This window comes from Vulpes lagopus, chromosome 23 (assembly GCF_018345385.1).
Source record: "Vulpes lagopus strain Blue_001 chromosome 23, ASM1834538v1, whole genome shotgun sequence".
Lineage (NCBI taxonomy): Eukaryota > Metazoa > Chordata > Mammalia > Carnivora > Canidae > Vulpes > Vulpes lagopus.
In genome coordinates this window covers 63058027-63070259 of record NC_054846.1, presented here as the reverse complement: position 1 = coordinate 63070259, position 12233 = coordinate 63058027, and the positions used below count along the sequence as shown (strand labels likewise).

Genomic DNA, 12233 nt, shown 5'->3' with positions numbered 1-12233 from the left:
AGCTCCTCGTAGAGGAGGACACATAGACACAACTTGAATATTCATTCAGTCCAGCACTCGACACGTCCATTTAGCAGTATTTATTTAGCACCTACTCTGGGCCAAGTCGTGTTAGTTTGGGCGCCCCCAGAAGCACGCCCTGAGACAAGTGCAAGAAGTTTATTAATAGGGGGGTAATTTCAGGAAATGTGGGTGGGGGAGTAGAGGAGGGAATGTGGCAAATACAGGGTGTGCTATCAAGTGAGGGACCCCCCTCCGTGGCGACTGGGGCTTAATCCTGCTGCATAAAAATAAGAAATGGTTTAGTGCATGAGGCTCTGTTATCCCACCCTAGTGGGGAGGGAGCAGGTGACCCATCATTAGCCTACACCGTGTCTGTCTTTGGTTGAAAGCTGCGCTAGTAGTTGCCTGGCCCTCCTGGCTTTGCATGCATCTGGGGGCCACATCAGAGAAAGCCCTCAGACAGAGCTTCAGGTGCCCAGGTTAGACCTGGGGTCCCAGTGCCCTCAAATGGTAAGGGCAGCAGAGACATGGGAGGGCCACTGACAGCTAAGGAACAGCCACCAGCTTAAAGGCTGGGCCTGGGGGTGGAGGGGTGATTCCTGGAACTTAAGAAAGACAACACACAATCGTGTTGAATTCTGCTGCTGCTGCTGTGTGCAGAGCACCTTGGCGTCAGGAAGTTATCAGTCTGGTTTGGGCAGCGGGTGGGGAGAGGAGGCGACCGACTGTAACTCAACAGAAGTGGCCTAACAGGCCCCTGTATCAGGGCAGAGTGACAGCAGGGGCACAGGGAGCAGGGAGTGATCGTCTCTGGGAACCAAGAATAGTTTCAGAAAGGAGATGTTGACTCATGGTGCCTCTGAGCTCAGAAGAAACGTGTAAAACCAACAAATGCATAATGACTACCTCTCAGGAAGAAATCCGCCGTCGAGGCCTGGCACCATTGAGGCCCCAAGCTGAGGGATATCTCAGGGCGAGTGTATTTACCAAGGCCCTGCAAGAGGTAGAGTGCACTTGCACTGAAAGCTGATCACGGTCAAGTGGACAAAGCACTGGCCTCCGAGTCAGAGACTTGATTTAATTCCTTGTTGTCATTCGACAGCTTGGCAACATGCACGTCTCTCGGGTGTCAGTTTGCTCTTCTGCAAAATGGAAGGGTCCCAGGACCTGGAAGCCACCCCCAGGCTCCCCTGCTCCACTCACCAACGCGAGCTTCCCTGCAACCACGAAGATGAATCTCGTCAAGCCCTTTATCCCTTTTGTGTATCGGTCACCCTACACTCCAGTCTCCAAAGCCCCCTTGTTTCTGGAGATGCCAATCTCCCACCCCCCAGCTCTGACACTGTCTTTTCTACTCCCCCTTCCATCCTTGCCACCGTTGAGGTGTCCTCCAGGACTCAAGGGCAGAAGATCCTCTATCCTGGACCTCCCTGGTGAGTGTCCCTTCGCCTCCTTTCCCGAGGGAAGCAGACCCCCGGCTCTCCCCAGCTTCCCCAACGTCCCTTCCCAGCTGTGGTATTCTCATTCCCTGGCACCTGGGATTCCTACCCAAGGGAGGGATGCCCCTGGCTCCTCACAGAGGCTTCCAGACCATTCTCCTCTCTCTCCCCTCAAACTCCCAGTTTGGCCCTCATCAGTCCACCTGTGCGGGTCATCCAGGGACCCAGCCACCCCCCTCGGTCCCTCCCTGAAGCTTTAGCTCCTGACTCACGACTCTCCACCGGGTCAGAGCTAGTGGTGATGTGATCTCAATATTCCTGTGCAAGAGTCTTCCAGTACCCAGGCCCCTATTTCCTGAATTCATTTCTTCCAAAGATGCTGTCCACCACCCCACCCCGGCCACCACTCCGGGTTAGTCTAGACATGATGCACTTACCCTAATTCCAGTTTTCAATCACTGTCTCCCATCTTTCCAGCATGCTCTCTCTAGTACCCCAGCTCCAGCCCAACGTTGACCCCCCCCAGGAACTACCATGGATGGATGCCCACCTTTTCACTGTCTCTCACTTCCCCTTTTAACCTATTTAAATTCCATGGTCAAACACCATAGCATGCATCTTCAAATCTACGGTACACCCTCAAATCTTGCACCTGCTTCTTGCTTGGCTAAACCATATCCCTGGTTAGACTGATCCAACTCTGCCTATTTTGTGTGCGCTCCTGTGCAATGGAATATGGAGAAAAAATACATAACCCTGCTGACTGGTCTCAAGGGCATCCTTACTGCTGCCTGGCAAGCACCCTATTTCCCTGGTCCATTCACTCTTCCTGACCCAGACAACAATTTCGCTTTCTCTTCTTGCTACTTCCTCCCTTCTTCATCCTTCTCACTCTTCCTATCGCAATGAGAGAAACTGAAACAATCAGAAAGGAACCTGTCTACAAGCCCCTACAAGCACATCTACCCACCTGCTGACACCTGGGTCGTACAGGTTATCTTTTCTTTTATTATAACGGCTGAAGTGTCCTTGCTCCTAGCTTAGGCCAATTCCTTAAAATATGCAGTAGATCCCAACCCCTTCCACTCAAAGCACTGCTCCAGCAATTCCCCCCCTCTCCCCTACATCACTGATCTCTCCGCTGGATCACTCACTGGAGCATACAACATGCTGTTATTTCTTCTTTAAGAAAAGCTCTCAAAGCCATCCCCCCTTTGGGGGAGGTCTTAGTCAGCTCAGGTTGCTATAACAAAATACCACAGACTGGGGTGGGGGTGGGGCTTAAACAAGAGAAATTTATTTCTCACAGTTTGGAGACTGAAAATCTGATATCAGGGTGCCAGCATGACTGAGTTCTGGTGAGGGCTCTGTTCCTGACTTGCAGACAGCTACCTTCTTGCTGTCTTGTCTAACCTTTTTTTTTTTTTTTAAAGATTTTATTTATTCATGAGAGATACAGAGAGAGAGAGAGAGAGAGAGAGGTAGAAACACAGGCAGAGGGAGAGGCATGCCCCATGCAGGGAGCCCGACGTGGGACTCGATCCTAGGACTCGATCCTGGGACTCCAGGATCATGCCCTGGGCCGAAGGCAGGCACCAAACCGCTGAACCACCCAGGCGTCCCTGTCTTGTTTAACCTTAGAAGGTAGAAAGGGAGAGAAAATTTGGGGGAGAAACACAATTCAGTTCATAGCAGGCTATCAACCCACTTTTCACCTTCCTTTTATAACAAAACTCCTAAGACAGTGTAGCATATTTGCTGGATTCCGTTACTTCATGAAACTTCTCTTATCAGGGACACTAATGCTAAGGCCACATTGCTAAATCCAATGGTCCATTCTCACTCCTCACCTGACTTGATCTACCAGCAAAATCTGACACCATTTGATCACATCTTCCTTCTTAAAATACTCCCAGCATTTGGCTTCCAGGACACCATTCACTCCTGGATTTCTTCATCCCTTATTCTTAGGATTCTTTGTTGGCTGCTCCCCCTCTCCCCAACCACTCTCAGGGAGCGCCCCAGAGCTCAGTCCTTGGACTTCTTCTCTCTTCTATCTGTAGTCACTCCCTTGATAGGTAAATGGAGATGCTTCTAATTTTGATCTCTTCAGGCCGGGGCTTTCCTTGGTATCCCAAATAATATTAAACTGTCTACTTGACATTTCCACTTGGATGTCTAATGGGCATCTCACACTCAGTCCTGATCCTCACCATTTGCCCAAACTTACTCCTACATCCTTTCCATACCAGTAAATGGCAAACTTGATTCTTCTAGCTGCTCAGGCCAGACACACTGGAGTCCTCCTTGTCTATTCTTCCCTGAACATCCAACATCTGATCCGGTAGGCAAATCCTGACAACTCTGTCTTCAAAATCTATCCCAAATCCAGTCACCTTGCACATCCTCCCCTGAAATCATTCTCTTCCAACAATCATCATCTCTCACCTGAACCTCAGCAATCTCCCTGCCTCTGCCTTTGCTACCATCAGTCTGTTCTCAACACAGTGACCAAAATGACCCTGTGACCATAAGGCAGATCACGTCACTCCTCCACTCAAAATCCTTCAACGGAGTCCCAGTTCATCCAAAGTAAAATACAAAGTCCTTCCATGACCAGGGCACCTGGATGGCACAGTCAGTTAACTGTCTAACTCCTGACCTCAGCTCTTGGGACTGTAAAGTCAAGCCCAGCATTGGGTTCCACACTAGACATGGAGCCTACTAAAAACAAAAGTCCTTCCAAGGCACTATATATTGGCTTTTCTCCCCTCACCCTCTTCTCTGACCCTCCTTCCTAATGCTTATCACTTGGTTCATGCTGCTCTGGCCACAGATTGCTTTGTTGTTCCCTCTTGCCGACACTACTCTAATCCCAGAGATCTATTTTATTTATTTATTTATTTATTTATTTATTTATTTATTTATTTATTTATTTATTTATTTTTTTATGATAGTCAAAGAGAGAGAGAGAGAGAGGCAGAGACACAGGCAGAGGGAGAAGCAGGCTCCATGCACCGGGAGCCCAATGTGGGATTCGATCCCGCATCTCCAGGATCGCGCCCTGAGCTATTTTTTTTTTTTAAAGAGTTCATTTATTTCTTTGATACAGAGAGATGGGAGACAGCACAAGCAGCAGGGTATAAGGGGCAGAGGGAGAGGAAGAAATAGACTCCCCAAGGACTCCTGGGTGGCTCAGCAGTTAAGCTTCTGCCTTCAGCTCAGGGTGTGACCCTGGAGTCCCAGGATCGAGTCCCACATCGGGCTCCCTGCATGGAGCCTGCTTTTCCCTCTGCCTGTGTCTCTGCTTCTCTCTGTCTCTCATGAATAAATAAATAAAATTTTTTAAAAAAATAATAAAAAAAGAAAGATTCCCCACGGAGCAAGCCCAACTTGGGGTCCAATCCCAGGACCCCAGGATCATGACTTGAGCCAAAGGCAGATGCTTAACTGAGCCACCCAGGATCCCCTAATCCCAGATTGCTAAATGGCTTGCTTCCTCACCAACTTCAGGTCTTTGCTTAAACATCATCTCCTGGGATCCCTGGGTGGCGCAGCGGTTTGGCGCCTGCCTTTGGCCCAGGGCGCGATCCTGGAGACCCGGGATCGAATCCCACGTCGGGCTCCCAGTGCATGGAGCCTGCTTCTCCCTCTGCCTGTGTCTCTGCCTCTCTCTCTCTCTCTCTGTGTGTGACTATCATAAATAAAAAAAAAAAAAATTAAAACATCATCTCCTATATGAGGACCGCCCCAGCCACCCTATCTAAACTTGCATCCCTTCCTCTACCTCTAGAAAGTCTATCACCCCGATCCCCCTTCCCTGCTTTTTCCTCCTTAGCCCTTTTCACTAACCTCCCACATATTTTACATTTTTGTTTGTATCTTCTCTCTGCCATCTAGGCTGTAATTTCCTGGAGAGGAAGAGATTCCTGCCTTTTTGTTCTGGCACCTAGAATGATAACTTATACATAATAGGTAATCAACAGGAATTTGTTGACAAAATGAGTGAATGAAATCTTAACAATGAGGATGGAGACTCTGTTCTTACTCTTCATTATATCTCTAGTACCTAGCACAGGCTTGGCACAGACTGGGCAGGCAACAGCTGTTGAATGGGCAGGATGGTTGTGAAGATTAAGGCACATAAAAGATATGGAAACATTAATAATAACAAAGTCACAGAAATAAAGAACCACTATTCCTGTCAGTTCCTAAATGCACAATAACTTAAATTTCTCACTTTCTCATGGGGCGGGCAGTCTTCTTGAGTTTCTTTTTTCTTTTTTTTTTTTTTTTAATTTTCTTTATTTATTTTGACAGAGCACACACACAGCGGGGAACAGCAGGCAGAGGGAGAGGGAGAAGCAGACTCCCCACTGTGCAGGGAGCGTGACGTGGGGCTCGAGCCCAGGACCCTGAGATCATGACCTGAGCTGAAGGCAGATGCTTAACCCACTGAGCCACCCCGGGTCCCCTGAGTTTCTTTTTAACAGCAAAGGACCAAACAGAAATACAGTGAAAGCTTCAGTGACATGCTGTCGGTTTGTGTTAAAATAATATAAACCTTAATAAGGTGAAGTCTCTTAGCAAAGTGGGCAAGGTGGTACAGGAGAAGCCACTGGAGAAGGGGGCAGAGTGAGGTGAGGCTAGCTCTGACATACAAGCTGTCACTGGACTCCCTGTTAGTAAGGGGGATGCCAAGAAGGAGGTGTGGGTGGATGGGAATGACACGGACTTCCCTGATGGCTCTACGCCTTCCACCAGGCAAGCCTAACAAATTTGGTGGAAGTGTTATGGTAGCAACAAGAGGCAGTCCAGATATCTGTAAGCAAGGCTTTGAGATCTACTAAGGATCCCAACCTACTGGTTCTAGAACTCTCTCTGACACAGTTGATGAAGTAGCCCTAAAAACTACTGCTAGAATCATAAACTACACATCCAGTCCATCTTCAGTCCTTGAGATTAGCCCACGGATGTAAACGTGGACCCACAATGCAGAGCATATCCATTCAGTGTTCACAGCAGCTTAGAAACAGTACATGGTAGATGCTTCCATCCGCTCTCTGACTTTTCCACGAGTCCCATATGATTGTTCATTCAGATGACACAGTGTCAGGCCCAGGCCCGTGGCAGAGAGCGAGGCCAAAGACCAACCTCTGTGCCCTCGGGTAGCACGGGACCCTTCCTTGTCTGCTCGTGCCTCCTGGCACAGCAACGCGACTCCTTCCTTCTTCTGTGAGGCCCTCTTGTCTTCTGGAAGGCTGCAAGACCACCATTTCTTCCAATTAAGTTCAGACCCCACCCACCCAAACATTTAAATCTTACTCAACTGATCGCAGAGAACCAAGGAAAAGTAGCCCAGACACCTTTAGAACCTGACCTGGGGGCGCCTGGGTGGCTCAGTCTGTTGGGCGCCTGACTCTCGGTTTCGGCTCAGGTCATGATCTCATGGGTCCTGGGATCCTGGGGCTCTGTGCTCAGTGGCGAGCCTGCCTGAGAGACTCTCTTCCTCTGCCTCTCCCCCAACTCACAGGCATGCATCTACACACATTCTCTCTCCAAATAAGTAAATCTTAAATAAATTAATTAAATTTCAAAAAAGAAAAAATAAAAGAATCTGACCTAGAAATCACCATATGGCCACCAAGGTTTCAGCTCTGAAAGGAAGGCGAAGAATGCTGAATCATTCTGCTCCTAAGAGACTAACTATTACACACCCTCATTTCCAGGTCAGATGCATTGTTTTGGTCTTAATGCCTATCCCTGAGTTTGTGGCTATACTTATTTCTTGAGACAAGAAATTGTCATTGTCAAGGCTCAGGGGTGGCCAAAGAACTTAATTTGCACTAATGACTCTGCCCTCGCAGACAAAAAACATTTACACATCCAACCATGATCTCCCAAACAGAACCTAATTATGGTAAAAGTCTCATATGCTTCAAATTAGCCTCTCAGGCCCTTCACTCAATCATCCAAACATAAACTGGAGGCCTACTGTGTGCCAGTTGCGGAGCACACATCTGAGGGATCCCCAGTCGTTTAGGGAGAGACAACAAACTTTGTAAACAGATAAATTACAATAAAATATGATGGATGCTATTTTAAAAGGATATACAGTGTTAACTTGGCAGCAGATGGAGAAGAGATGGCCTGAAGGGAGGGGAAGGATTTCCAGAAAGACCTCAGAGGGATGAGTGATGTGAGCTGAGGATAAAGGAGGAATACAAGTTTGCCACGTGAGGGAGAGGGAGCACCAGATGAGCACCCTGGGGTGCTCCTGGGTGGCTCAGTCAGTTGAGTGCCTGCCTTCAGCTTGGGTCATGATCCCAGAGTCCTGGGATCGATTCCCTCTCCCTCTGCATGTCACTCCCCCTGCTTGTGCTCTCCCTTTCTGTCAAATAAATAAATAAAATTTTTAAAGACTTTTTAAAATTTATTTATTCATGATAGACATAGAGAGAGAGAGAGACAGAGAGAGAGGCAGAGACACAGGAGGAGGGAGGAGCCTGACGCGGGACTCGATCCCAGAACTCCAGGGACGCGCCCTGGGCCAAAGGCAGGTGCTAAACCGCTGAGCCACCCAGGGATCCCCAAATAAATAAAATCTTTAAAAAAGCAAAACAAAACAAAACAAAACAAAAGATGATGAGCACCCCGGGGCCGAGGCAATCAGTGCACAGGGCACGGTGAAGTCAGGGCAGGCGATGCGCGGATGGGGTGGCATGGAAGAGAGGAAACAAGTTTGCTGAGCCTGGAACTCCCGAGTATTGGTCCTAACCACCAGCCAGTACTAGGTGCCAGATACCCTACCGATGTTTACAAGAGTTCATTTGCAGAAAGAACCTCGACATCTGCCTGGCACACAATAAACACTATGCATATTTTGCTTTGACTATTATGGTGTGTGTTCGGGTGACACATTCACCACCACCTTACCCTACAGTTGAGAATAATTAAGAAATATTTGCTGAGTGAATGAAGAACTTGTGGTTTCTAGGAAGGAATGAAATGAGACATGGCTCTCATTATGCTACGTCCTGCAGAAAGGTGAAGGGAAAGTGTTCTCTACGGGATTGCTTCAGTCCCAGGAAGGTCATTCTGCTCTTCCCAGTAGCCATTCCCATTCATCCCATCCAAACCTACGCTGGGGCAGCTGGACCACTCATCACAAAATCTTGCATTTGCATGGCATCTTCAGCTTCCTTGTATTACCTTGCTTAAATAACTGCAATCTTGGGGCAGCCCGTGTGGCTCAGCAGTTTAGTGCCGCCTTTAGCCCAGGGCCTGATCTTGGAGCCCCAGGATCGAATCCCACATCGGGCTCCCTGCATGGAGCCTGCTTCTCCCTCTGCCTGTGTCTCTGCCTCCCTGTCTGTGTCTCTCATGAATAAATAAATAAAATATTTTTTAAAAAATAAAAAATAAAAAAATAAATAACTGCAATATTTAAATCCCAAACCTTTCATCCCTTGTATAAATCCTATTTCCAGACATAACCTGAAATTTTGGTCTCTGGATTTGGGGTCCCACCAGCCTCCACAGAAGGAAGCTCAGGAAAGAATATCATTGGCTGAGGTCCTCCCCATACTGTCCCAAAGTGACTCCTGCACTGACCCCCATAATAACGTCAAGAAGGAACAGAGGGAGCAGTAGAATGAATGCAGACTTTGTAAAGAAGGTGCCTTAACTTTGTAAACTTTAAAATCACTCTGCAAAGTCACCATGGAGCCTCAATGTAATTCAATTCAGTTCAATTCCATATCCACAGAAAAAAGCACTATAGGCTACAGATGCCCTTGCACCCACTTATTTCATACCCGTAGCTGGGAATTAGATCGGGTCTTGAACTGTCGTTAAGCTGCTAACTAGCTGCTAACTGAGTATCTTTGAGCGTCAGGTCCTTCATTTACAAAAACGGAAGGGTCAGGATGGATATCTCAAAGGCTTTCCCACCTCTCAAACTCAGTAATTTTCAAATGGGAAATGGCATTAATATCAGTAACTATTTCTGTATTTCAAAGCCATTAAGTTCTAGAGTTTATTTCAGAGGATTACTTGGCTCAGCAAACTGCCAGTGCTTTTCTACAGTTTGTAAAAGAAATTGGGAAATAGAGTGCATATCTTAATTCACTCAAAAGTATTTAGAGTGCCTATTATTGCAAGACACTGTTCATGTCATCATTACAGCACTGAACAAGCAAAGTAGCTCACTCTTTGCATGGAGCTTACTTCCTTGTGCTTCAATTAATCCATTCCCATGACAAATAAATCTTTTGACTGCTTGGGATGGCAGAAATAGTGATCTGGTTGGTTTGTTTTGTATAACGCATAGTGTGCGGCTATCTCTGATTTAGCAGAAGATTAAAACTGCTTCAAAAAATGCCTGTCTTCAGTTTTCTCCATCAACTAGGCAAATAACTACATATATTTTCTTCTACTTAAAGAGAAGGAACTTCTGCTCTGTGAAAAGACTGAGATACATTCACACATGAATTCCTGTAAAATTTTAAGACACTAAACAAAAGGCTTCAAACTCTTCCTGCAGCACGAGAATATAATTTTCTTTCTCTAGGGCCAATTCTTTAAAACAGATGTTTTGTTTTTTTTTTAATTTTTTAAGAGTAATCTCTATGCTCAACGTGGGGTTCAAACTCATGACCCGCAAGATCAAGAGCCAAATGCTCTACCAACTAAGCCAGCCAGGTGCTCCTAAAATGGGGTTTTAGAAACAAAACAACATTTCCCTCCTCTTTCACAGAATGCAGGATGGGAACAGGAATATGATATGGAACTTCAATGACTATACCTCAATAAAAGGCATCTTTACAAGCTGTAAAATAAATAAAACGAAGAGCAAACAAACTGACCCTGGGGGTAGAAAGATGCATATACTAGACCTTAGATCGGTAAAATATAAGATTATTCCGTTTAAGATTATTCCATTTAACAATTTCAGAGCTGGACGGATCTTAACCCTTAGTTTTATATACACGAGAAACCTGAGATTCAAAGACATAAAGTGACCCGGCCAGTGCAAAGCCAAGATACTTGTTAGCAGCAAAGCTGTGCTAAGGATCCAGTTTTCCAGATCCCTCGTTCAGGAATCTAGGGCTATGTGAACTAACTGTAAGAGTTTTAGCAAATTGAGATTAGAGAGACAGTACCCCTTACAGATGACACACTGTTTTAGGCTAAATGTATGACATCTAATAATGCTTGCAGTGCATTTCTCCGGGAGGCTACACAGTCTGATATTACTTATGAAGGGTTTAGATAAATCTATGGATGAAGCTTTTAGAACAGATACATTAGACACAGGTCATATTCAAGATCTCTAGGAGTAACCTGTTCAGAATTTGGAATCCCTTTTATCTGCTAAAGAAGAGCAAATTATGAGCTTATTTAGTCAGGGTATGGTTGAAATAATAAGGACGATGTTCCACAAAGCACCCTGAACTGGGCCCCAATACCGCCCCCCCACCCCCAGTCCCACATCTTATCCCAGAGAAGTAGCTGGCTTCCTTCCAGAGTGGAGGCTGCAGCCACCTGAACTGCAGGCTGTGTGTGTGTGTGTGGGGGGGGGGGGGGGGGGGGGGGAGTTCCTAAAACAGGGATTCCCATCAGAGGCTGCTTGCCTTAGAGGTACTTCATTGTATCTAAAAACATGCTTAACCTTTTGAGGTCAGGGCCACAGGTGAATAATCGTGTCTTACCCCAAAATGTCTCTTGGACACATCAGTGGAGAAATAGAGGAGGCCAGAACGGTGTGTACCTGAAACCTTGGCTTTTCTGGAATCAGCATTGGACACTTTCCGGGGGGAGGATGAGTTTAAAGGAAAACCCATCAACGGGCTCCTCTCCCACTTACACACTCAAGAGGTGACTCCAACGGTAAATTTCTCCCCCCGTGCAGGTTCCCGGTTTGGGACCGATACTCTAGGTAGTGCATCACCGAGGCTCGCACACTCCCGAAAAACTTTTAAAAGCAGTCGTCTTGACGGCAATGTCGTCGGTGCGGCGAGGGCTCTCTGCAGCCGTCCTGGCAGGGGGCGGGCGCGACCTGGGGCTGCCAGGCTGGGGGCTGCAGCCGGGTTTTCCGCGCACCTCCGGGCCGCTTCGGGCGCCTTCGCGTCCCTCCCAAAGTCGCCCGGGCACCGGGCATCCTCGGATGCTGGCCTCGGGGCAGGTGGCGGTGGCCCGAGCGGGCGCTCAAGGTTAGGGCTCCTGCAGCCCGAGGAGGGCTGGGGGGGACCCCGAAGGAGGCTCGGCTGGGGAGGCCCGGGCGCGCGCCCCCCGCCCCCCGCCCCCCGGGGCCCGCCGCGCTCACCGAGGTGGCCGCCGACGACCGTGACGGCGATCTGGTCCATGAGCACCGCCCGGAAGCGCACGTCCTGCTCGGAGCAGCGCTGGCGGAGCGCGCGCAGGATCTGCACCTGCGGGTAGTCCTCGCGGATGCGCCGGTCCGTCAGGAACCAGAGCTGCGAGCACATGGCGGCCAGGGCGCCGGCGCCCCGCGGGCCCCCTCCGCGCCCCGGGCCGCTCGCTCGGGCTGGCGGGCGGCCGGCCGGCCGGCGTCTCCGCTCCGGCTCGCGCTCCGGCTCCCGCTCCGGCCCCCGCTCCGGCCCCGGCCCCGGCGCCCGCGCCCGCCCCCACCCCCGCCCCGCCGGTGCGCCAGGCGCCTCTGCAGCCCTGACCCGGCGGAGCCGCCCGGCCACTCCGCGCCGCCGCCGGCCCGGGCAGCCAATCAGCGCGCGGCGGCGGGCGCGGGCCGGCTGCAGGGGCGGCCTCGGC

The 12233-nt window shown here is 48.9% G+C and overlaps 1 protein-coding gene across 1 annotated transcript in view; it reads right to left on the bottom strand.

The window, feature by feature from the left end:
• RIMKLA (ribosomal modification protein rimK like family member A) overlaps nt 1–12033 on the bottom strand; it is a 35286-nt gene extending 23253 nt beyond the window's left edge. Inside the window, exon 1 of the mRNA XM_041739093.1 lies at nt 11770–12033. Within this exon, the coding sequence (XP_041595027.1) occupies nt 11770–11932 (163 nt within the window). The 5' untranslated portion in view covers nt 11933–12033. The remainder of the gene's footprint in view (nt 1–11769) is intronic.
• Nucleotides 12034–12233: the final 200 nt, after the last annotated feature.